Consider the following 26,682-nt stretch of genomic DNA (forward strand, 5'->3'; position numbering starts at 1 on the left):
GTGAGAGCTGGACCATCAAGAAGGCTGATCACCAAAGAATGGATGCTTTTGAATGATGGTGCTGGAGGAGACTCTTGAGAGTCCCATGGACTGCGAGAAGAGCAAACCTCTCCATTCGGAAGGAACTCAGCCCTGAGTGCTCACTGGAAGGACAGATCCTGAAGCTGAGGCTCCAATACTTTGGCCACCTCATGAGAAGAGAAGACTCCCTGGAAAAGACCCTGATGTTGGGAAAGATGGAGGGCACAAGGAGAAGGGGACGACAGAGGATGAGATGGTTGGACAGCTACCAGCACGAGTTTGACCAAACTGCGTGAGGCAGTGGAAGACAGGAGTGCCTGGCGTGCTCTGGTCCATGGGGTCACGAAGAGTCGGACACGACTAAACAACAACAACAACAACAACAACACACTCAAAGTTGTGCCATGCTTTTTTGCAGCTGATGGAGAAAACTCAGAGATGGGGCAGTGGCAAAAACCACTTTGGGGTATGTGTTTGTGCCTCTCGGGGTGGGGGCTGCCGGGCATTTTAATGCCCCCCACCAACCTTATAGACTTATTATTTCCTCTCCTCCCTTAGGAAGGGCATCTAATCTCTCTCTCTCTCTTTGCCAACTTCCCCTTCTGCAGAGGGAAAAAGTCCCTGGCTTCCAACCAGGAGAGATTTTTTAAAATTAAAAAAATCCCCCCGTTCTATTCTTATTCTGCCTTTTGGTTTCCAATAAGCAGAAGCTTCCGGGGTCCCTGTATTCAGACTTATCTCTTTTTTTTTAAAAAAAAGACGCCTTTTTCAGCAAAGGTTTCGAAACAGAAAGTTGGCAGGAAGGAGGAAGGCAGATGAGAACCGAGAAGCTAAGCCAGAGGGGGATCTGAAACACACATGGGGAACTTTCCTTATGACAGGGTTGGTTGTGGCAAGTGAAGGCACGATGCCTCCATGCATGCAGGCAGAAAAGTTTGCAAGACTTTTCGTAGATAACGAAGTTTGGTTTCTCCCTCTGAAACATCCCACACAGAACCTATTCCCGCAAACGAAGCGATTTCTCTTCTGAACCAATAACCAACACTTTATTGCTGACTTCTTTTTTCAAAAATCCTTGATGTATTTTTTATGAGAGCGCAACTTGCAGATACGCAAACTGACACATAAATAAGGGGTATGCGTAAGAACACAGAAAGCTGCTTCGTACAGAGACAGACCCAGGGGTAGGCAACCTAAGCTCGCTTCTGGCGAACCAGAGCAGCACACGGAAATGCCGTTTACCTTCCCGCCGGAGCGGTACCTATTTATCTACTTGCGCTGGTGTGCTTTCGAACTGCTAGGTGGGCAGGAGCAGGGACAGAGCAACAGGAGCTCACCCCTTCACAGGGATTCGAACCGCCGACCTTTTCATTGGCAAGTCCAAGAGGCTCAGTGGTTTAGACTACAGTATTTTAAAAAATCTGTTTTGTTTTCTTTTCTCTCACCTTGCTTTTTATTGTCTTATTTACGCTACTCTTTATCTCTTGTTTGGATTAGATTGGTTTTTATTGTATCTTTATGGTGAAAACTTTCAATAAAAGTATTTTTGAAACAAATAATAATAATAAACTTCACTGCAAAAAGAAAAGGTACCTAGAAATTCTGCTGTGGCGACTGCAACCTAGGTTTCAGGTGCCGTTTGTTGATTACCTGATATATCTGAGTTCATAATCATAATAATTATTTATTATTTATACCCCGCCCATCTGGCTGGGTTTCCCCAGCCACTCTGGGCGGCTTCCAACAAAACACTAAAATACAACAACCTATTAAACATTAAAAGCTTCCCTAAACAGGGCTGCCTTCAGACGTCTTCTAAAAGTTTGGTAGTTATTTTTCTCTTTGACATCTGATGGGAGGGCGTTCCACAGGGCGGGCGCCACTACCGAGAAGGCCCTCTGCCTGGTTCCCTGTAACTTGGGTTCTTGCAGGGAGGGAACCGCCAGAAGGCCCTCAGCGCTGGACCTCAGTGTCCGGGCAGAACGATGGGGGTGGAGACGCTCCTTCAGGTATACTGGACCGAGGCCGTTTAGGGCTTTAAAGGTCAGCACCAACACTTTGAATTGTGCTTGGAAACGTCCTGGGAGCCAGTGTAGTTCTTGTTTACCTGGTTCCCTGTAACTTGGCTTCTCGCAGGGAGGGAACCGCCAGAAGGCCCTCGGCGCTGGACCTCAGTGTCCGGGCAAAACTATGGAGGGCATCCCTACAATGACCTTGCGAGGTAGATGAACCGACTGGCTGTCTCTCTCTCTCTGCCATACCTGAAGAACGCCACTGCAGACTGAATCTGGGACCTTCTGCATGCAAAGCTGCTCTATCGCATACCCACCCAAGGCAGGCACATAAACCGTTTTGTCTTCTGGACTAGAAACTTCCGCAGACTTATTTCCGATTGCCAGGTCTACAGGACGCCGTGCCGGCAGGGGCACCTGACTGCCACCGCCCCATACAATGTCCCGAGGGCTCTGCCAGCTCTAAAGGGACTTGGGGGTTCTCTCTGCTTGGATTCCGCCCCCCCCGCCCCGCCCCACGAGACACTCTGGTAGACCTGGGAACAGACTGGAGCCTGTTCCCCCATGACATCAGCGTACGGTTTTATTTCTCCGCCTAAGGCGGAACGACGGGGCGGCGCTTTTAAAAGGCTGTCCCTGCAGGGAGGTCGGTTTCCTATGGTTTCCACAACTCCCTCCTGCTCCCCCAAGAGAGATGCACTGCTGCAGGCGCAGAAAAGCTGGAGAGGCGAACGGAGGGGAGGGGGAGAACCAAGGCACCCTTCTCTGCCCCTCCACGCAAAACGATTGCACGGTCCCCAGTGGTTCTACACCCCTGCGCTGAATTTGCACCCATGAGGACTAGTGGCTTATTTAAAAGCTAAGGAGCCCGCGGAAATAACCTCTTTCCGTGCCTGCCCCTGCCCCCACCACAGCAAAACCAGCTGATGAGCTCGGGCAACCCGGCGCCAGGTTGGGAGTTGTAGTACGAAACTTATGGAAGGCGCAAGGTTGCCGGAAACGGTTTTATGTTAGGATACGGGCAGCATCCTATGCACTGGGCCAAGGGATCTTAAGAACGTGGAAACAGACCCCCCCACCCCCCACCTTCCAGGATCTGGCCAGTGTTAGAAACTCAGATATATAAGCTCAGCGCCAAATGGCTCATTGGATCAGGGTTACAGTTGCCAAAACAGAATGCCCAGGTGTCATTTTGGGGCACTTCTCGTTTCCCAAATGATGGACTGGCTGTGGTTGATTCTCAGTTAAAACGTCTGGCTAGTTCAGAGGACGGAAGCAAGAGCTGGACCGTAACGAAGGCTGATCGCCGAAGAACTGATGCTTTTGAATTATGGTGCTGGAGGAGACTCTTGAGAGTCCCATGGACTGCAAGAAGATCCAACCTCTCCATTCTGAAGGAAATCAGCCCTGAGTGCTCACTGGAAGGACAGATCCTGAAGCTGAGGCTCCAAGACTTTGGCCACCTCATGAGAAGAGAAGACTTCCTGGAAAAGACCCTGATGTTGGGAAAGATGGAGGGTGCAAGAGAAGGGGACGACGGAGGACGAGATGGTTGGACCAGCATCAGTTGGACCAAACTGCGGGAGGCAGTGGAAGACAGGAGGGCCTGGCGTGCTCTGGTCCAGGGGGTCACGAAGAGTCGGACACGACTAAGCAACAAAAAGTTCAGAGGACAAACTTGAGCTAGGTCAAGAGCTTTGAGAGTGACCGTCTGGTTTTCCTTGTGGACTAGTAACTTGCGCGCTAGGGTTGTGAGGCGGAACAGGCCCTCTTCCCCCTCCGTGTGCGCTTCCAAGGTGCTGCTGATGCCACAAGGAGGAGAAGGAAGGAAGGAAGGAAGGAAGGAAGGAAGGAAGGAAGGAAGGAAAAGAGACAGTATCAGGAAGGAAATGGAGAGTCCCTACGAAGTTGGGAGAAGGCGCAGGTCTCTCCCTGCCTCCCGCCAGCTCTAATGAGAGAAAGAGAGAGTCGAAATATCCAAGCGGCTTTGCGGGGTGTGCCAAAGGAAGAACCCAAAAGAAGGCAAGCTTGGCTGAGGTCAGAAGGCAAGCCGAGAGCTCACAGCTAATAGGCGCCGGGGCGGTAATTAGCTGGGGGGTGGTACTTCCCCATGCAGACACTGCTGGAAAAATAAGACCCAGGGAAACTGCTCTGAGATCCCTTTACCAACCTGAAGATCCTGCCAGAAATATATACATAGTTTTATTAATTTCCAGTACCTAGCAATTGCAATAGAGAGAAAAATACAAAAGCAAAACCCCCAACACTCCCCGGCGGGTCAATCCAGTTAAGTTTGCCAAATGGACTACGCCGAAATGTCCAAAACTTACAGGAAGAACTAGAAACCAGGAAATATCAATTCTTTTAATAAAGAAAAGGGGAAGTATACAATGTATTCGATAAAGCCCGGCAAACGACTAAATTCACTAGCAGCAGGACTGATTTGGAACTCGCAGCCAAAATCTACGTCAAGCGATATTAAGGGATTTATTCATCACTGGAATTAGAAAGGAGATGTAGCGTGGAAATTGGAACGCAAGGAAGCACAGAAAGGGGGAGGGAAGTCAAAGGCGGTATTTGCGTTTTTTGAAAACTGGATGTTTGCAAAAGTGACAATTTTGGCAGCTCGCCAGGAAAGTTTGCAGGAAAGTGTTTTCACAAAAGGATAGCCCATTTCAACAAAACAGTCTACACATTGTTCGTATTATGCAATGGATATGATCTCTTCGATAATTTTTCTTATAACAGCGGGAGACCGTACATTCTGTTTCCAACGAGAGATACACAGAGGTCCCTTTCCGATTCGGAGCTGCTACTAAAATAAAATTAGTTTTTTATAACTAAAGTCAGATTGCTCTTGTTAAAAAATAGTTAACAATCTCAAACTTTGGTACGTTGCACATGTTGATATTAAAGGTTATTCCGGTGAGCACTCTCTGCCAGAAGGGCTTTATATGTTCACGTTTTATTGATGGATGGATGGATGGATGGATGGATTGAATTTATATACAGCCCTATACCCCCAAGGTTTTCAGGGCAGTTCCACCACATGTGAAATAATGTACCTATAACTATTGAAGCCTCTGCAGAACAGCAGTGGGATAGTTTTATCAACACAGGTACACTGTAATGGTGTCAAATGCCATCAGCGTAGTAACTTAAATATATTTCCCCGTATCCGAGTTGATACCAAACCACCTAAGGCTCTGCGTGCAAAAGATGGCAATTCTCGAAACCACCCTGGCACCCGTCCGGTTGCCAGAGACAGTTTAAGCAAGGAACAGCCCTGCCCGAACAAAAGCTTTTTAGACAGCTGGTTCTTAGAAGCAAGGGTGAAAGCAGAACTCAAAACTCAACAGGCGCTTTTTGCACCCGGTGTCTCCGAAATCTGGAGGTGCATGCCTGGAGATCTTTGGATCTGTTTTCACACTCTGAAACCCCATCCTGTAAGAATTCCACCCGTTCTATTTTCTCAGCAGCATCAGAAAAAATTCCAGGAACCAAAACGTTGTACTGGAAAATACGCCTTTCAAGCAATCTGGCCCAAGAATGGCAACTAAGCCATTCTGTTTTGGCGACTCTTAACCCTGGTGAGACATGGGTGGCGCTGTGGGTTCAACCACAGAGCCTAGGACTTGCCGATCAGAAGGTCGCGGTTCGAATCCCCGCAATGATGGGGTGAGCTCCCGTTGCTTGGTCCCAGCTCCTGCCCACCTAGCAGTTCAAAAGCACGTCAAAGCGCAAGGAGATAAATAGGAACCACTCTGCGGGAAGGTAAACAGCATTTCCGTGCGCTGCTCTGGTTCGCCAGAAGCGGCTTAGTCATGTTGGCCACATGACCCGGAAGCTGTACGCCGGCTCCCTCGGCCAATAAAGCGAGATGAGCGCCGCAACCCCAGAGTCGGCCACGACTGGACCTAATGGTCAGGGGTCCCTTTACCTTTACAAAGCCCTTAACAGGTTGGGACCAGTTCGCTTGCAAATATCACCTTACTATAAACACCCTCTCAACTGCTCTGAGGTTCTGCATAATGTTCACTCCACAATGGTAATAAATACAATGTGCATTTTAGTGTGACGAAGCCCTTACTCTTTTCAGCACCTGCCAAAAAGCATTTTTCGTTTAAGCAAGCCTGCCCTGACATGCAGAATTCAGGTGTTGGGTTTAATCTGCTTTTACATTTATGGCTTATTTTATCTTTCAAGTGTTTTTAAAGAGTTGTTTCTGCTGATCGCTTCATTGTTTTGTTCTCTGTGAACTGCCCTGAGCTTTTCTTCCCCTGTTCTCTCTTTACTACCAAACGGTGCGTACATTTTTATAAAATATGGGCACACATACAGAGTAAACCATGTGTCTGAATGCAGAACGCACGCTGTCCGGCTGCAGGACTGGGCTGCAGGGAGGGTTTTATACTGACTCTCTCTGCGTGGCACCTTAAACCTAGGCTGCGGTCACCACAATGGAATGTCTGTTCGCCAGGGGGTAGGAATAGATGACCCATGGGGTCCCACTCTAATGCTACAATCTCATCGCTCAACATCAGCTCTCTCTTGTAGCAATTCACTTGTCCCAGTATGCAGGAAGGGAAAAACACACAGTGGAAATGGAAATAGATTAGAAGGTCGGTGGTTCGAATCCCTGCGACAGGGTGAGCTCCCGTTGCTCAGTCCCTGCTCCTGCCAACCTAGCAGTTCGAAAGCACCTCAAAGTGCAAGCAGTTAAATAGGCACCGCACCGGCGGGAAGGTAACCGGCGTTTCCATGCACTGCTCTGGTTTGCCAGAAGCGGCTTAGTCATGCTGGCCACATGACAGTAAAGCTGTACGCCGGCTCCCTCAGCCAGTAAAGCGAGATGAGCGCCGCAACCCCAGAGTCAGCCATGACTGGACCTAATGGTCAGGGGTCCCTTTACCTTTACCTTTACCTTTACCGGCCACTTGCCTGATGTCTCCTCCACCATCTGGAGACGCATGCCTGGGGATTCTTAGATCTTGGCTGTTTTCACACACCGGCAACACATCCTGCAGAATTCTACCCGCAAAATATATCTGCACAATGGATTTCAGGAACCAAGTTGTATGGAGAAATACAGTGGTACCTCGGGTTAAGTACTTAATTTGTTCCGGAGGTCCGTTCTTAACTTGAAACTGTTCTTAACCTGAAGCACCACTTTAGCTAATGGGCCCTGCTGCTGCTGCCGCGCCGCCGGAGCATGATTTCTGTTCTTATCCTGAAGCAAAGTTCTTAACCTGAAGCACTATTTCTGGGTTAGCGGAGTCTGTAACCTGAAGCGTATGTAACCTGAAGCGTATGTAACTCGAGGTACCACTGTACCACTTTCGAGCCACCTGGCTCCCAAAATGGCAACCAGGCATTCCGTTTCGGCCACTGCAACTCTGGTTTAAGGAGCTATTTGGCGCCTAGCTTATAGACCTGAGTTTCTAACACTGTACCCAAGAAAGTTTGCCCTTTTACGGCATTTATAGTCTTGTCGTTTACTGCGTCTATATGCCACCTTCCCCGGGCAGCTGAAGGGGACTTACAAAGTTCCCGCCCTGCCCATTTTACCCTCGCAACAACCCTGCGAGGGAGACTAGGCCGAGCGTTTTGCAAGTGTCCCAAGTTCACCCGGCGAGCATCACGGCCAGCGAGTGGCCATCTGAACCCTGGCCTCTGCCAGGTCCCAGTCCGCCACTGCGCCACATGATGTCCTGAGCAAAACATGAGAACAACTGGATCCCATCCAACTCCAGTTCTTCGGTCCTATTCCTTTGCCCCAAGGCACACCCCATAATGGCGCTGGGTTCGTGATACGCGGTGGTTTTAAACCCCCCCCACCGCCAAAAACCCGACGGCTTGCAATACGCACTGCCGGCCTTCCCGCTTACTAAAGTCTCCGGGAACGCTTAGAAACCAGAAACCCACTTCCTTGCTCAACTTTCTCCCGCCCCCCACCTCTCCCTGTTTGTTATTACAAAGCTCAGCTGTGAAAGCCAGGTTGTTATTGCAGGATTTGCACAGACAGAGTTGCAGCCCAGCGCTTGAGGCTAATTCCGAGAAAGAGACTGCGAAAGAACGGAGGCGGGGGACGCACACACACACACACACACATGCATACACAAGACACAAACCTACACACGGCAAGAGCCCCCAAACTCAACAACTGCCCAATCAGGTTGGATATAAATCAATGATTAAAAAAAAAAAATCAGATTTTAAAAAATTTTAATCGGATTTTTTATTTTATTATAATCGGATTTTTAAAATACAGTGGTACCTCTGGTTACATACGCTTCAGGTTACAGACTCCGCTAACCCAGAAACAGTGCTTCAGGTTAAGGACTTTGCTTCAGGATGAGAACAGAAATAATGCTCCGGCGGCGCGGCGGCAGCAGGAGGCCCCATTAGCTAAAGTGGTGCTTCTGGTTAAGAACAGTTTCAGGTTAAGTACAGACCTCTGGAACGAATTAAGTACTTAAACCCGAGGTACCACTGTAAAATGCTTTTGGAGGGAAAATCTTTCTAAAGATAGTTTTCTATTTAAGTTACATTACAGTCCAGGCTTCCTCAACCTCGGCCCTCCAGATGTTTTGAGACTACAATTCCCATCATCCCTGACCACTGGTCCTGCTAGCTAAGGATCGTGGGAGTTGTAGGACAAAAACATCTGGAGGGCCAAGGTTGAGGAAGCCTATTATGGTCCAAAGCATGGGTAGGCAAACTACGGCCCGGGGGCCGGATCCAGCCCAATCGCCTTCTAATTCCAGCCCGCGGACGGTCCAGGAATCAGCGTGTTTTACACGAGTAGAATGTGTCCTTTTATTTAAAATGCATCTCTGGGTTATTTGTGGGGCATAGGAATTCGTTCATTCCCCCCCCCAAAAAAATATAGTCCGGCCCCCCACAAGATCTGAGGGACAGTGGACTGGCCCCCTGCTGAAAACGTTTGCTGACCCCTGGTCCAAAGGCTATCATCAGGAAATAAGGATTTGTTTTAAGTTTTTCATGTGTGCTAAAACTCAGTCTAAGTTTGTTTTTTTTTAAAAATCGTTTAACCACATCAGTTAGCAAACATGGTATACATATATGCTATAATGTTGCTGTTTCAGTTAAATAAGTTGTTCAAATTGTTACTAAGGTAATGGTTATTTTTCTCCGGCCAATAAAGCACAGCAGAAAAGTTGTCCAAATATAAACAGTTGACTTGTTAAACCTCACAATAATTTCATAACTTTCTGTCTATGTATTTCTAAGGGTATAAACAAATCAGTAATTTTTGATATAACTGTAAAAAATGCTCTGAAAATTTGCTATTCCGAAAATGAAACCTCCATCTGGTTGTAAATATTAAGATTATACCAGCAAGAATGAGTCTTTCTGTATAAAAAGAGATTTCAATCGAGTCTTACTTAAATCGATTTTATTTAAACCAAATCCACCCTGTGCCCAATGCAAAAAAAAAGAAAGGAAAGGAAAAAGGAGGGAGATCTGGACTGGTTATATCCCTTATAAAAAGCATGGAGGGCTTAATTACAGGTGAAACTCGAAAAATTAGAATATCGTGAGAAAGTTCCTTGATTTCAGTAATTCAACTTAAAAGGTGAAACTAATATATGAGATCGACTCGTGACATGCAAAGCGAGATATCTCAAGCCTTGATTTGTGATAATTGTGATAATCATGGCGTAAAGCTGGTGAAAACCCCAAATTAACCATCTCAGAAGATTAGAATATTCAAGGAAATCAGCAAAACAAGGATTGCAAAGCGAGCAAGATTGGACCTCTAAGAAGTAGAAGCACATCTCGCTTTGCGTGTCACGAGTCGATCTCATATATTAGTTTCACCGTTCAAGTTGAATTCCTGAAATCAATGAACTTTTCCACGATATTCAAATTTTTCGAGTTTCACCTGTATGACCAAGCAACACATTTTTTGTGTGTTGCATGAGATTCCATAGGAGCGAGCTTTTTTGTTTTCCTATGAGGCAGGTGCCTAGCCCAACAATAAAAGGTTCTTGAGAGATGCTTCCTAGGACAGGTTGAAACTTTACCTGGGCATTTTAAGCCGCTCCATTGGTCCTGCTGAGGTGTGCTGCGTGCATGCAAGGCAGTGAGGGGCAATGGTTAGAGTGCTGGGCTCCAGGAGAGGCCAGGGTGTGACCTAAGTGGGGATTCAGCCCCTGACTGCATTCACACAGTACACAAAGCGCGCCTGGCGCCTGGCTAATTTCAAACACGGGCAAAGTCACCCATCTCAGGGGCCATCACCGCAACATCAACTCCCCTAGTGCAACAGGGTGTCAGAAGTGGATTAAGACTTTTGCTAAAAGGTAAAGGGACCGTTAGGTCCTGTAGTGGCCGACTCTGGGGTTGCGGCGCTCATCTTGCTTTACTGGCCGAGGGAGCCGGCGTACAGCTTCTGGGTCATGTGGCCAGCATGATAAAGCCGCTTCTGGCGAACCAGAGCAGCGCACGGAAACGCCGTTTACCTTCCCGCCAGAGTGGTACCTATTTATCTACTTGCACTTGGATGTGCTTTCGAACTGCTAGGTTGGCAGGAGCAGGGACCGAGAAACGGGAGCTCCCCCCGTCATTGCAGGGATTCGAACCACTGACCTTCTGATGGGCAAGTCCTAGGCTCTGTGGTTTAACCCACAGCGCCACCCGCTTCCCTTCAAGAGTTTTGCTATAGGGCTGCTAAACACAACCGGCGGGACAAACACAGCTGACCGAACCACTTTCCAGCAAGCCCTTAAAAGCCAAGCCTTCTCATTGCTCCCCAAAATAAAATTTAAGTAGCTTACAACCCGACCTACCCAAAATGTCCGCATCTTTCGCTTACCCCTCTTCCAACCATCACCTGCAATGTGTGCTCGGGGAGAGGAAGGGAAAGATAACACAACAGCCTTCTGATTTGCTGCTGAATCCCATAGCAACTGTATTAGTTTCAGAGGTAAATTTCACAGGCAGTAATTCCAAAGAGCTTCGGGGAGAAATGCTCGGGTTCCGACTGGATTGGAAGGGCTCTTTTGCGGCTAGGGAGCGAGGCTCAGCGTCCCTGGAACGCAAGATTAAACCTTCCCTTCTAGTAATACTTGGCATTCATGTTCTGGTCCCCCAACTCCACACCGAATGGTGAAATACACAAATACAGGCCACTGGTCCATCCAGGCCTCACATCCTAGTCCAGGGGTCTGCAACCTTTAAGACAAAAAAGCCACTTGGACCCGTTTCCGAAGAAAAAACAACTGGGAGCCGCAAAACTCGTCATTATAAAAATAACCTTTTTGTCACTTTTTTATTATTTCTTTGTTTGACCCCTCAGAATTACTCCTCCTCATAGAAATAAACGTTAAATTAACAAGTTACCTTTCTTTGTGTGTGTGTTCTTCACTTCCCTTCAAAATAGTGACCAGCGTACATGCCCCCTTTCAATGCAGTGACCAGCGTACATGCCCCTTACAATGTAGCGGGCGGGCGGGAAGGTGACGTCGGGACGGTGCGTGACTAACGCACGCACCGCCCCCATGCGACGTCACAGCCAGTACAGCGCCCGCCACAGTGGGGAGTGTCGGGGCGCACAATGCGCCTCCTCCCCTCGCTAGTATCCACCCCGGAGCCGCGGCAAAGGTGTAAAAGAGCCACATGCGGCTCCGGAGCTGCGGGTTGCAGACCCCTGTCCTAGTCTCACAGTGGCCAGCCAGATCTCCCAATGGGAAACCCGTGAGCAGGATTCGAACGCAAGAACAGTCTCCCCTCTCGCGGCTTCCAGCTTCTGGTATTCAGAAGCACTGCTGCCAGAGTTTGAAACTCAAAGATATATCATCATCAGTCTTTATTACGGTCCAGAGACCCAACAAATCGTTACAAAGCAATACACAATTCATACAGCCCACCTCCAGGTTAAACAAGCATTTTGTTCAGAATATAGGGATCATTGGTTCTTGCAACCACCGATAAAAACTTTGCCACTGCTAATGTTCTAGCGTTTGTCCGGTCTTCCAATAGGAGCCTGACATAGTGAGCCTCTGTTTTTACCGGGAAAGGTACCAGCAAGGGTAGTATCAGTTCAGCCCTGGCTTGCTCATATTTTGCACAGTGCAACAAAATATGTTTTATGGAATCGATGTCTTGAGCACACGAGCAAAGTCTGTCCTGGTAGGGAACTTCTCTCAACCTGCCATCCAAGACTGCAGAAGGAAAGACGTTTAGTCTGGCTTTGGTGAAAAGCCTTCGATAGTTTGGTACTGTCAGGTTTAAAATGTAAGATGTTAACTTAAAGACATACCCAAAGATATATAAGCTAGGTGCCCAATGGCTCCTGAGACCCAGGTTTCCGTCACCAAAGCGAAATGTCGTTTTTGGGGCAAGACGGCTGTAAAGCCTTGTTTTTCAAATGACAGACAGACTGACCATGACTGATTATCAGTTAAATATCTGGTTAGTTTTATAGGTCGACACCAGCACTTTGAATCGGGCCCAGAAATGAACCGGCAGCCCAGGATCGGTGCAATGTGCTCAAACCGTCTTGCCGCCCGGCGAGTGCCACGGCCGCTAAATTCTGCACCGGCTGAAGTTTCCAAACCCTAATTGGTAGCCAGTGCAGTCGGACCAGGATTGGTGTACGATGCTCAGACCGTCTTGCTCCGGTGAGCAACCTGGCCGCTGAATTCTGCACCGGCTGAAGTTTCCGAACCGTCTTCAGAGGCAGCCCTACGTAGAACGCACTGCAGCAATCTAACCTTGAGGTTACCAGAGCATAGACAACAGTAGTTAGGCTATCCCTGTTCAGATACGGGCGTAGCAGCTGGGCCACCTGACCATTAGGTCCTGTCGTGGCCGACTCTGGGGTTGTGGAGCTCATCTCGCTTTACTGGCCGAGGGAGCCGGCGTACAGCTTCCGGGTCATGTGGCCAGCAGGACTGAGCTGCTTCTGGCGAACCAGAGAGGCGCACGGAAACACCGTTTACCTTCCCGCCAGAGCGGTACCTATTTATCTACTTGCACTTTGATGTGCTTTCGAACTGCAAGGTTGGCAGGAGCAGGGACGGAGCAACGGGAGCTCACCCCGTCATTGCGGGGATTCGAACTGCTGACCTTCTGATCGGCAAGTCCTAGGCTCTGTGCTTTAACCCACAGCGCTACCCGCGTCCCTTATGCACACATATGAATTTCATGCACACATCCTTATTCCCTCCCAACAGCACTGGAAGGGGTCTGAAAGCAACTGGAAGTGAAAACTGGTCACAGTTCCAGTCACCTTGCACCTGCTTGCCTCTGGCGACATAGCAATCGCCAGGCAAAGAGAAGAAAGAGTTGTGTCACTCTTCAGCTGACGGTGAGTAGTAATTAACTAACAGGTGTGGAGGAGGGTGCGAGCAGGAAGTGTTTTTTTTCTTCTTCTTTTACTGTGGACTAGTAACTTAACGCGGGTGGCGCTGTGGGTTAAACCACAGAGCCTAGGACTTGCTGATCAGAAGGTCGGCAGTTCGAATCCCCACAACGGGGTGAGCTCCCGTTGTTCGGTCCTTGCTCCTGCCAACCTAGCAGTTCGAAAGCACGTCAAAGCGCAAGTAGATAAATAGGTACCGCTCTGGCGGGAAGGTAAACGGCGTTTCCGTGCACTGCTCTGGTTCGCCAGAAGAGGCTTAGTCCTGCTGGCCACATGACCCGGAAGCTGTACGCTGGCTCCCTCGGCCAATAAAGCGAGATGAGCGCCGCAACCCCAGAGTTGGCCACGACTGGGCCTAACGGTCAGGGGTCCCTTTACCTTTACCTAGTAACTTAAGAGGAGCAAATTCGCAAAGCAGGATGAGAGTTATGGGTTTTTGCTTGTTTGTTTTTTAAAAATACAGGGCGGACCACATGTTTCGCACGCAGAGAGCTCCTGGTTCAATCCTGGCAATGCCCATGGAAAAATATGAGACGGCAATTTGCACCTGAGAGAGCCGTCAGAGGATCCGTCAGGGGCCTGACCTCATATTCCTGCACTGGAAGAACTAAATGACCCTCGCGGTCACTTCCAACACAACAATTCCATGACTCCGGCAAGGAAAACGCTGCAGAGATGTCCCTGAGTTCTAGCGTTAGGATGGAGGAAGGGAAATAATCTCGACTCATTTTCTTTATGCCATGCATTATTTTATATGCTCCCATCTTTCAGTTTTCTCTAAAGTGGAAATAAAAACAACAACAAGAACCCACAAATGTTGTAGCTTGTAAGTTTGCTCCATCCCTATGGTTACTGTTATTTAGTGAATTTATATCCTGCCCTATACTTGCAGGTCTCAGGGACGTTCACAGGAATGCCTTTCTCTGAACCCAACTCGAACCCAGGAACTTCTGCACACAGAAAGACTGCTGAGCTGTGACTTAGGGCTCTTGTATCTACGGGACCGACTCTCCTGGTCTGCCCCGCAGAGGACCTTAAGGTCCATGAATAACCAGTTTAGAGGTCCCGGGCCCTAAGGAAGTCAGACTATCCTCCACCAGGGCCAGGGCCTTTTCAGTGGTGGCTCCGACCTGGTGGAATGCTCTGTCCCATGAGACCAGGGCCCTGCAGGATTTAACCTCCTTCCACAGGGCCTGTAAGACAGAGCTATTCCACCTGGCCTTTAATCTGAATCCAGCCTGATATTTTATTTCCCTTCCCCTCTCCTTTTATGAAGATCACCCGCTCTGAGACCCCACAGCTAATTCTCCCCCAGCCTCCTCACTGGCCCAAGTAGGACCAATTCAGCCAGCTAGCCCTTGGGGTTATCAAATGCTTATCTCCCCAAATTGATTTTTATTGTTATTCATGTTTTTATATTGTATTTTATGCCGCTTTTATAATTGTTTTAGATTTGTCGTTAGCCGCCCTGAGTTTTTGAACCGGGAAGGGCAGGGGTATAAATAAAAAAATCATTTTTATTATTATTATGAGCTGAGATCTTTCTTTCTTTCTCTCTCTCTCTCAAAGCAAGATCGGGTGCCGGAATTTCCTAACCGGATCTCCTCTCCGCCCAGCTGCTAGTCATCCTGGGAGGCCGTCCCCAGGAAAAGAGGCCCAGCTGGGTGTATGTGGGCCAACTCATTTTGGAGTGTCACAACCAACCCAGCTGCTGTGGCGCTGTCAGCGGGCCTTGGGTTGCAACAGGCTTTTCGGCCTGAGGGAATGTGGTCGACTGGCGAGGGTGCTGCGCTCAGGACCTGTGGGAGACCAGGGTTCGAGTCCCCGCACTCGGACACGGTAGCTCCCTGGCCGCTCGCTCTCACCTTGCTCTGCCTCTCAGGCTTGTTGCTAGCCAGGCGCCAGGCGCGTTTTGCAACTGGCACGGGTCCGATTGAGACCGCATGTTCATATAAGAGCTCAGCTGCTGGATCCGACCCAAAGGAGGCCTATCTAAGCCCAGCCTCCTGTCCTCGCAGTGCTCCAAAGACAAACCCTCGAGTAGGAGGTGGCAGCAGTAGCTTTCTCCCGGTGTTAAAAATTAGCCGGTTTTGCGACTGGCGCAGGTCCAGTTGCGACTACGTGGGGATCTCTGGGTGCCAAGGCTGGCGGCTGACATCTCCATCAAGCTGGCCCCTCCAGGTTTCTTAAGAAGGTCAGCATAAGAACTTATTTGTTGGCCTGATCTCCCACCGTTTTCTCCACGGTTCAGCCCCCTCCTCAGTTCATCCCTGAAACAACCCTGCGAGGTAGATCAAGAGGTTGTGACTGACTCCAAGGTCACCCAGTGAGCTTCACGGTGGGAGTGTGGATTTCCAGCAGAGCCTCCATGGACAGAGCCAGTCTACCTTGGTAGTGAGTAAGAGCAGGAGAAGGCTGCTCTTGAATCCTGCCAGTGGGCTTCCCATTGCGGGCATCGCGGTGGGCCAAAGACAGGAAGGGTGCTGGGCTGGATGGGCCTGACTCCTCAAACGCCAGGAGCAAGGGTGTGGATTCGAGTCCCTGCAAAATCTGTGTGATACTGGGCCAGTGATGCCAGAGGTTTGAGAGGTTATAAAGTCCCTTCCAGCGTTAGAAACTCAGAAAAAATCTAGGTTAAATCTAGGTTACGGTCGCTACCACAGAATGTCTGTTTGCCAGGGGGTTGGAATAAAATAATAAATGCCGTTTTTGAGCTATTTTAGCCGATTTTCGCCCAGACGCTACTTCCGGCTGCAGTATTTCGGGTAAGTCCGGGGAATTTCGGACGTACCGCAACCCTATTTTGCAACAATTCACTAGCAATAAGGAGAAACACACACAGTGGAAATGGAAATGGCACTAAAAATGGACTAAGGAAGAGGTTTTTTAACTGTGCTCGCCACGCGGTCGCAAACGGACCCCTCGCCAGTAGCAAAGAGCGCCTGGCTCCTGGCTAATTTCTAACACTGGACTCGCTGGACAGTGCTGATGCCCAAGCAACAACCTGGCTCCCCCAGCCACCCAGGGGGGCTCAAAACAGGCTGAGAACAGCAGAATGACCGCATTTCCTTGGTTCTGCACCCACTTGTTCAATACACACCTGCGATTTCATTTTAAGGTTTGTGCGCCGGAGGGGGTAGGATCCCACACTTGTCCCCATTACGAAAACGGGCCTGTTTGTTCCACCGACCCCACCGAAAAATAAATTGCACGGGCAAGCAAGTCACGTTCCGGGGTTGCAGAGGAAAGCAGCCTTCTGCAACCTCGCTCTGCCTTCTCTTGCAGCTGATAAACACTCATTAGCAAGCAATTGCTGTAACGAAGAAGAAGAAGAAGAAGCCATGCCATCCAGTGTGTAATTAGCACAAACCCTCCTCCTGCCCTCGGCTGAGGCCCTTGCCGTGTAACCAACACCCTACGTTAAAAATAGAGTCCGGGACGCAGTCCCAATTTGCCCTCACCGGAGGCTGAGCTTGCCAACGATAAACAGGTTTGCCTCTCCTGGTTCCTGCCGGCCCGTCTCGGAGGGAGGGAAGGCAAGCAGGCAGGCAACCTATGGATCGGGCAAGGGAAAATGTGCCCTTTAAAAAGGAAGAAAAAAACCCAGAATGTTAGATTTTTTCAGGAGTCCCTGCTGAGCGGAAACTTTTTATTTCTCGCTGAATAAACTTGAGCCCGTCTTAAGAGGCCAGGGAGTGTTTCAAAACATTCACACAGTTGCCGAGCCGCCGCAAGAGCACATCCGGAGGATTGTTTGGCAACCCTCCAGGAAATCCAGAGTTGGGCGACCTCCTGGTGACGGAGATCCCAACAAGCCAGACTCGCCCCGTCCTTCGCCCCACGACACAAGCAAGAGACAAGCCCTCCCTCCTGTGCCTTTGAAGTCAATTCAGAGGTGGCGCCCTAGGTTGAGCACAAACACTCAGACTGAAGCAGCTGGGTGCCAAGGGTTTTCGCCAGGGGGGGCGGGAAGGGGACTGGCTGCCCCCGCCACCCTGAGAAAGCCTGGAAAGCAAGCCCCGAACGGGCCTCAACCTGTCGCACAGCTTGGGGGTAGGGGCTGGGGGTCAAAAAGGCAGGATGCAAGCTTCTGGGCGACACAGGACTCTCAGGCTGGGAGGTGGGATAGAGAGATTAGGTGGGTGGTGAGCTGGTTCTGTAACTAATGCAGAGTATGGACTTCCTCTGTTCTCTTTAAAACTCCAGATTTTGGGGGCGGGGGAGGAGAGAGAAATATGGGGCAAGAACCTGCTGGTTGTGTTCCACTATCCAGCCGAAGAGTCCTGTGTGACACGGAGGCCCGCAATACAACATAGCCAAGGACATAAAGCTCTAAGCTTCCCCCTAAGCATGGGGCACCCCACACAGAGCACCCGCCCCATTCTCCGAGCCCCTCATTTCCCAAGCCTAGCCCCACATGTCAAAGAAAGCGGAGTCGTCGTCCCCCGCTTAGCAGGAAGACTGAGGGGTCCAGTGAGCACGCACCCCGATTTTCCTGCCACCGAGAAACGGGTCTCTTCGTGCGGGTTACTCAAATGGATGCCGCAATTTGCAGCGAACGATGGATTAAAAGTAAAGAGCTCTGGGGTTTGGGAAAAAGCACTTATTTCTTAAAACTGTCAGAGGGGTCAGTCGTTAAAAAACACCTCTGAAAGACTCTCTCCTTTCCAAACTGACCCACTCTTTGACTGACATGGCATTCTTGGGGGGGCGGGGGTTTGAGAACTGGCTTTTTGGGGGGAGGGGGGCATTAAACCTCCTTTAAACTCCCCTCCCCACATATAAGGGATTCTCCCTACATTTGAGGGTCTTTACTCTGAACCCCACTCAGCTGTGCCTTATTATTATTATTATTGGGGGGTTATTGATTTAAAACCTCCACCTTAGTCTTTCCACTACAGTACTTACTAGTGGGCTTCTCTCGTTCACAAGGCAGACTTTTTTTGGGGGGGGGGTCGGGAAGAAGAAATTATTCACAAATAAGACGCTCAAAGCTTGCCAATGCTAGACCTGTTTTCCTGGAGGAAGAGCCATAGAACTCTGTGGGGGTTACTTTGGAGTAGGCAGGCCTAGGAATGTACTATAAACGGGGGGGGGGCGCGGGGGTTGCCCTGTCCATCTTCCCCCATCCCAATATCTGTCTGGGACAGGCTCACTGGTCTTTTTCGGGCAAGAACAGAGAACTCCTTGTATCCTGAGAATTCGGCAAAGCCAGGCCCATAACTCACCACCCAAACTGGTATATTTAAAGTGGGGGGGGGTGTATGTCCAGTCTATGGCTCACCCTCCCAATTTTCTGCTGGGACATTGGGGGGGGCAGTTTGTAAATCTGCCTTTCCACATCATGCTCTAATATTACACAGCTCCCCTATGAAAATGGGGAGGGGATTCCCTTCTTTTTCCAGGTCCCCATTTTTTGGAACTGGGGGGGGATCTTTAGAGACAGGTGCTTAGTGGGGGGGGGGGCAGTTCTGTCTCTGTTTCCTTAGTCCTGTAACAGTCACATCCCCCCCCAAAACCAAGTCACCTCAATTCATAATTATAAAAACATGGATCTGCGTGTATCCAGGCCTCTTTCGTTGTGTATGGGGGGGGGCGGGGGCTTCTCACAATAGTAGCCTTTTTTTTTTTTAAGGAGGGGGAGTTCTGTCTTTCCTCATTTCATCACACCCTAAGGACACACCTCCTCCTCCTCCCCCCTCCCCAAACTCTCCTCCATCAACTTCCTCCTTTTCCAGGTTACTTTTTCCGGAGGGGGTGGGGGAGAAAAAGAAGAAATCACACTACAAAATGGCCCTTCTGGGGAAGGGGAGAAAAAGGGACCCCCCCAATTCATCCAACACCTCCCCAATGCAATTATGAAAAGGGGGGGGGGTGTTCCACGCTTATTCAGACTAATTTTGGAAGAGCCGACAGAGGGAGGGGGACAAAATCCACTTCTCAGACTCACCTTTTTGTGGGGGGGGGGAAAGGATCTGTCTCCCCAATCCTGTAACCACTCACTCCAACCCAGCCCTTAATATATTTGAAGGGGGGGGGGTCCATCTCATTCAGTGTAGGGGATCTTGTGCCTACATGGTTTGAGGGGGGGATGCACTTCTCATCTTCCCCCCCCCCCATATTTATGAAATAAAGGAGGGCTACGACCTCTGACAACCCCATTTAAAAAGGGGGGTTCACTGTCCCCTCCCTATCTAAACAATGAGGGGGACCCCCCTTTCTTTTCCTCGTTATACTTCTCTCCTCTTTTCCACCCCCCCATTATAAGAAAAGGGGCATTTATTGATTGGGGGGCTCCCTCTTCCGCCCTTTCCCCATACTATTAAGGGTGTGAGTCCTCTCTTGCCTGTTCATAAGGGGGGGGGTTGTCCCCTTTTCCTTCCTCCATTATAAGAGGGGGGTCTCCATAGGTGATAAGAGTCCTCGCTCCGTAAATATATAGGGGTGTCTAGTCCCAGACCCTTCTCTAAGGAGGGGAGGGTTCTCCTTCCCTCCTCCCCCCCCCCATTACAATGCCCCCCACTCTACTGATAGGGGGGGGCTCCTTTCCTCTCCCCTACATCCAGGAGGGGGAAAGCAACTCTCCAGTGATGAATTGAGGGGGTACATGAAGCGGGGGGTCCTCCTTTCCTATTAATGAGGAGAGTGTGTGCAGGGGGGGTCCCCTTTTCAATGAGGGGGAAGGCTACTCTCTACTGACGAAACGGGACCCCCCCTTCCCTTCCATGTTGTGGGGGGGGGTCCTCCTCTCCTATCAATATGTGTGGAGGGGGGTCCATCTTGCCTCTCCCCCAGTTATGATGAGGAAGGGGACTCTGTGTATTAAAAAGGGGGGACCTTTTTAAAAAAGGAGGTGCTCCTCTCTAGTGACGAAGTGGGGGTCCCCCTTTCCTTCCCTACCTTAACAGGGGTCCCCCACTATACATGAGGTAGGGGGTCCACATCTCCTATTAATGAGGAGTGTGTGTGGAGGGAGGGGTCCCCGCTTCCTCCTCCCCCAAATTATAATGAGGAAGGGGACTCTATCTATTAAGTAGGGGGATCCTTTTTTGTAAAAAAGGAGGTGCTTCTCTCTAGTGATGAAGTGGGGGTCCCCCACAACACACGAGGTAGGTGTGTGTGTGGAGGGGGGGTCCCACGTCCCTCTCCCCCAGTTATGATCTCCCCATATTAATGAACACCTCTTTTTTAAAAAGGGGGTCTCCCCATATTAATGAACACCACTTTTTTAAACAGGGGGTCTCCTCATATTAATGAACACCACTTTTTTAAACAGGGGGTCTCCTCATATTAATGAACACCTCTTTTAAAAAAGGGGGTCTCCCCATATTAATGAGGGGGGTGGCCTTTTCCTCCCCCGTCCATTACATTGACACGAGGAGAGGGAGAGTGTGGGGGGTCTCTATTTAAAAAGGGGGGTCTCCCCATATTAATGATTTTTTTAAAAAGGGGGTCTCCCCATATTAATGAGGATGGCACGAGGAGAGGGAGAGTGTGTGGTGGGGGGGACTATTTAAAAAGGGGGTGCTCTTTTTAAAAAGGGGGTGCTCCCCACATTAATGAGAGGGGTGGCCTTTTCCTCCACCGTCCTTTATAATGACACGAGGAGAGGGAGAGTGTGGGGGGCCTCTATTTAAAAAGGGGGGTCTGTTTTTTAAAAAAGGGGGTGCTCCCCACATTAATGAGGGGGGTGGCCTTTCCCTCCCCCATCTATTATAATGGCACGAGGAGAGGGAGAGTGTGTGGTGGGGGGACTCTATTTAAAAAGGGGGTCCTCTTTTTAAAAAGGGGGTGCTCTTTTAAAAAAGGGGGTCTCCCCATATTAATGAGGGGGGTGGCCTTTTCCTCCACCGTCCTTTATAATGACACGAGGAGAGGGAGAGTGTGGGGGGCTCTATTTAAAAAGGGGGGTCCTCTTTTTAAAAAGGGGGTGCTCCTCACATTAATGAGGGGGTGGCCTTTTCCTCCACCGTCCTTTATAATGACACGAGGAGAGGGAGAGTGTGGGGGGCTCTATTTAAAAAGGGGGGTCCTCTTTTTAAAAAGGGGGTCTCCCCATATTAATGAGGGGGGTGGCCTTTTCCTCCCCCGTCCTTTATAATGACACGAGGAGAGGGAGAGTGTGGGGCGGTGGGGGGGTCCCCTCCAAGGCCTATATACATATATATATATGGGGGGGTCGTGCCTCCCCTCCCCCCCACAGAAGCCCCGCCCCCTCCCCCCCGCGACCACCCACCTTGCGCCCCTGGTAGGCCTCGAAGGCGCGCAGGGCCGAGTCGGTGAGCTTGACGTGGAAGACGGAGACGCGGGTGCCGCGGCCGAGCCGCCCGCACGACAGCCCGTAGCCCCCCTCCGCCAGCGCCGCCATCTTGGGAACCTCCGCCGAGGGAGGAGGAGGCGGCGGCGGAGGCAGCGGCGGAGGCACAGGCGCCCGGCCACGCCCCCTCATGCCTAGATTATGCGGCGCCGCGTTCCACGCCTTCCACGCCCTCCGCCTGACCCTCGCGCGGAGGACCTCCGGCGCTCGCTCCGCCCCCCGTGGCGTCATCGCGCAGCCGCGAAGCACGCCGGGAAACGTAGTCCCCACCTGTTCTCTTTTTTTATTTTTTTAAGAAGATATTTATTAAGATTTTCCATTTTATACAAACCAAGAGAAAAAAATTAAAAAGATATTAAAAAATAATATTAAAAAAGATATTAAAATAAATAAATATCTTTATTTATAAATTTATATATTTATAAATATCTTTAATATCTTATTTAATAAATAAGATATTAAAAAAGATATTAAAAAATATTAAAAACACATAAATTTCATATCTTATTTTTCAATAACATATTTCCCTGACCTCCTCATACCTCCCCTTATTGTATTCCAGTTCAAATTATTCATCCAGCAAATCCTTATCTCATAGCATTACAGCTAAAAGCCTTATTTTCTATCCATCTTCTTAAATTATTGTAACTTATACTTTTACTTATATACAAAAAAAAGAACTATTTTTTTCATATTCTTTTATACCATTACAGCTGATAACCCCTTAATTTCAATCCAACATCACTCAGTATTCCTTAATATTACAATATTTTTGCAAATAGTCTTTAAATTTCTTCCATTCTTCTTCTGCCGATTCTTCTCCCTGGTCACGGATTCTGCCAGTCAATTCTGCCATTCCCATAAAGTCAGTAGTCCCCACCTGTTCTCCCCCCTCTCTATCCCACACTGGATTAAACTAAGGGAGGGGAGGGTATGCTGTCTTCTACAACAACAATGACCGTGATAAATAACAATAATCAATCAATAATGATTATAATAAATAACTGCATTTATACTGAACCTTTTGCTCTCTGAGGACCTCAACAAATACTGCAATCGATATGTAATGAATATATACATCATAGCTGTCAACTTACAGATTTGAAAATAAGGGATCAGCAGCCAAAATAAGGGATCAACAATTACTTGGATAAAATACATATTTTGTTGCATACAAATGGTTTTAGATACCTATTAGGTCCATCAATTACCATATAGCATATATTCAACACAAAAAAACAGCGACAATTTGTTGTTGACAAAGGACAGCTGGACATAGAAAGGGCCCCATTACCTTCAGTAGCTTATTTAAGGGACATCATCAATAAGGGACAGCAGCGGGACATGGCGCTGGGATAAGGGACTGTCCCACCAAATAAGGGACGCTTGACAGCTATGATATACATATATATACAGTAGATATGTGTGTGCATGCACACACATACTGTAATGTATATAATATATAAAGGAAAACATATACGTAATAATATGCACTGTATATATAAAGGAGGATACACAGACACACACACAAGGTATATTTGTTGTTGTTGTTTAGTCGTGTCCGACTCTTCTAAACATTAATAAGAAGGGGGCTAAATCAGTCGAATCCATTCATTCCAAAGGGCCTTTTTTTTCTATGACTAATGTTGGATGCAGATAATAAATAAATCAGATTTGATTAACAAGTTAATTTGGCATAAACAGCTATATCAATTATGGGATGTACATTTTGCATCATGTTGTGTAATTTATCAGTCTGTGTGTGTGTGTACGTATATCATATGTGTGCGTGTGTGTGTCAACGCAGTCCGTTTTATTGCTTCTTTCTTTTTAAAATACAGACTTATATTTCTAAATGATGGGTTTTTTTTCTAGTTAAACTATAAACCAAGAGTAAGCATGGTGAAATTAATGGACTAACGTTAGCCGTGCCCAGTGATTTTCAATGGGTCTACTCTGGTTATGTACTTGGATGCAACAACCGCACCCAATTTATATTTCATGTGGTTATAAACTCTATTTGCATGTTGTGCAATTCATTTATTTATTAATTTTTATATTATTTATTTATTAATTTATTATTTATTATATTTCAGTCTATATTGATGAATCACACGGTTGTGCTTATGCGTTTAGTGGCATTTATATGCCTTAACAAAGTTTTATATAGAAAGCTAATTTCTCAGGAAACAGCTGGAGAAAGACTACATGTACGGCAACTCGAGAGGGCCGAAAAGCCTCTTTTCGGTTCGCTTTGGCGCGCAGTGCGCAAGCGCCTTGCCGCAAAGCACGCTGGGGAGTGTTGCTTTCACTCTGGAGAACTGCGTCGCTATCACTTTTTTTCCAAATAATTCCATAAATCATGTTTTCCATAGCAGCCTGCTATGTGTATCTCTCGAAATAAAGAATAATAATAATTAAAAAATAAAAATAAATAAATAAGGCGCGCAAAGCATGCTGGGTAATTCTCTCTCCCCGCCTCTTCGTTGCTAGGCGCGTCACAGGCCAAACTCATAATACTGTAACTGAGGGGGCGGAGCAATTCGAATGACGCCTACGTGTTGCGTCACGAGGGGGCGGGGCCAATGTGTTTTTTCCTTCTTCCCGACCTCTCCGACGTCAGCGAGACGCCGCCCTCTATTGGTCGAAGCCGAGAAGCGCGCCTCCGCCGCAAAAAAAAAACAACTACGCTACCCGGGATGCAAAGCGGTGGACGCGCACCGCCTCTTCCGGTCGAATCTTTCGGTTTTGATTGGCGCGACGTCACGGGCCAAAGGAGCGCTTCCGTTTCTGGAGAGAGGACGAGGCGAGGGACGAGGATAACATGGTCAGCTTGGCAGAAGGCAGGTAAGGGCTCGGCCGGAGCAGGGGGGAGAGGGGGAGGCCTGGATTGTGCTGGGAGCCTCTGAGCATGCACAGAGTGATTGAAGCGTCTGCGCATGCGCAGAAGTGCCCCTGGTGGTTGAAGCCACTGAGCATGCACAGAGTGCACCTTATCTATTAAAGCCATGTGGCAAGACGTGGTGTTCCTTGTGCAGGGCCTTTTCCTTCCACTTCCAGAGTGCGAATATGCACCAGAGCATACACAGAATACCTGTGAACATAATAATAATAATAATAATAATAATAATAATAATAATAATAATTTATTTATACCCCGCCCTCCCCAGCCAAGACCGGGCTCAGGGCGGCTAACAACCAATAATAAAAACAAGTGGATTAAAATACAATTTAAAAGATTAAGATACAACATTAAAGCATTAGGATGCAGCCTCTTCACAGGAGGAGAAAGGAAAAAGAAAGAGGGGGAGGGAATCAAACTGATTCTAAGCCAAAGGCCAGGTGGAACAACTCTGTATTACAGGCAAGTGTTTCCTTCCCCCTGCAGACAGTGTACTTTCTGAGCATGTACAGAGTGCATTTGTTGCCTGGAGAGGAGAGGTCTAAGCCTTTCTACTGAGACCTGAACGTCCTCATCAAAATTTACACAGTGGTACCTCTGGTTGCGAACGGGAGCCCTGTTCGCAACATGAGCAGAACGCAACCCTTGTATGCGCAGGTCGCGACTCGGCGCTTCTGCGCATGCGCATGACGTCATTTTGAGCGCGAGCGGCGAAACCTGGAAGTAACCCTTTCCGGTACTTCCTGGTCGCTGCGGGACACAACCTGAAAAGATTTAACCTGAAGCAAACGTAACAAGAGGTATGACTGTACGCTTATAAAAATATAAAACTCAACACACACAAAAACAGAAATGTCTGTCGTAATGAAACCTCAACAAACGAAGCAAAAAGTTCACTTTTCTCTCTCCCCCACTCCACCCCCAGATCCCTCCTCCTCATGCAGAGGATTTCGGCTGCTGTGATTTACCGCCGTGGGATCAGTTCCCTTTTCTCCATGCCGCTGTCTCCAGACCCAGCAGCTGCCTGCCGGAGTTTCCCTCAGCTGATGACGCCATGGGGCTGCCAACAGATCCGGACGAAAGCCCGCGGCAATGAGTACCAACCCTCAAACCTCAAGAGGAAACACAAGCACGGCTGGATCAAGCGTATCCGCACTCGCAGCGGCATCGAGGTGATCCTCCGACGGATGTTGAAAGGCAGGAAGTCTCTGACCCATTAAAAAAACACCCCCTGCGTCAAAAGCTTCAAACCGGTTCATTTTGCTATAATGCGCTAAAGAGCCTTGCGCACCACAAACTGGAACAGAAAGTCTCCCATTTCTGCAATGTCTGTGGGGGTCCTTGCTTGGATTGCAAGCCAAGGATTTTTCTATGGGGATTTGTCAACTGAATCGAAACTTTCGCAGGTGTCATTGCCGTACAGGAATCAAGATTTATTTCCCACCTTTCTGCAAAGCAAATAAATTGTTGTTGTTGTTTAGTTGTGTCTGACTCTTTGTGACCCCCTGGACCAGAGCACACCAGGCACTCCTGTCTTCCACTGCCTCCCGCAGTTTGGTCAAACTCATGTTGGTAGCTTCGAGAACACTGTCCCACCATCTCGTCCTCTGTCGTCCCCTTCTCCTTGTGCCCTCCATCTTTCCCAACATCAGGGTCTTTTCCAGGGAGTCTTCCCTTCTCCTGAGGTGGCCAAAGTCTTGGAGCCTCAGCTTCAGGATCTGTCCTTCCAGTGAGCACTCAGGGCTGATTTCCTTCAGAATAATAATAATTTGTTATTTATACCCCGTCCATCTGGCGGGGTCCCCCCAGCCACTCTGGGCGGCTTCCAACAAAATATTAAAATACAATAGTCTGTTAAACATTAAAAGCTTCCCTAAACAGGGCTGCCTTTAGATGTCTTCTAAAAGTTTGGTATTTTTCTCTTTGACATCTGGTGGGAGGGCGTTCCACAGGGCAGGCGCCACTACCGAGAAGGCCCTCTGCCTGGTTCCCTGTAACTTGGCCTCTCGCAGTGAGGGAACCGCCAGAAGGCCCTCAT

The 26,682-nt window shown here is 48.7% G+C and overlaps 2 protein-coding genes across 3 annotated transcripts in view; one reads left to right on the forward strand and one right to left on the reverse strand.

Annotated features, from left to right (window-relative positions):
* Window positions 1–21,985, reverse strand: part of ELL (elongation factor for RNA polymerase II) — a 48,567-nt gene extending 26,582 nt beyond the window's left edge. Inside the window, exon 1 of one of the 2 annotated variants that reach the window (XM_083594552.1) lies at window positions 21,662–21,985. In XM_083594552.1, the coding sequence (XP_083450678.1) occupies window positions 21,662–21,973 (312 nt within the window). In that variant the 5' untranslated portion in view covers window positions 21,974–21,985. The remainder of the gene's footprint in view (window positions 1–21,661) is intronic. The other variant, XM_083594553.1, reaches the window with a different exon arrangement.
* Window positions 21,986–24,472: 2,487 nt separating this feature from the next.
* Window positions 24,473–26,126, forward strand: MRPL34 (mitochondrial ribosomal protein L34). The gene is made up of 2 exons (XM_083594262.1): window positions 24,473–24,589; window positions 25,570–26,126. The coding sequence occupies exons 1-2, from the start codon at window positions 24,567–24,569 to the stop codon at window positions 25,862–25,864; spliced, it is 318 nt and encodes a 105-aa protein (XP_083450388.1). The 5' UTR covers window positions 24,473–24,566; the 3' UTR covers window positions 25,865–26,126.
* The last annotated feature ends 556 nt before the right edge of the window (window positions 26,127–26,682 follow it).

This window comes from Podarcis filfolensis (genome assembly GCF_964270895.1).
Source record: "Podarcis filfolensis genome assembly, chromosome: 18".
Lineage (NCBI taxonomy): Eukaryota > Metazoa > Chordata > Lepidosauria > Squamata > Lacertidae > Podarcis > Podarcis filfolensis.

Coding starts and splice junctions, on each gene's coding strand:
- MRPL34 (XM_083594262.1), top strand. CDS start 24,567: ATGGTCAGCTTGGCAGAAGGCAG. Junction 24,590..25,569: donor GTCAGCTTGGCAGAAGGCAG/GTAAGGGCTCGG, acceptor CTCCACCCCCAG/ATCCCTCCTCCTCATGCAGA.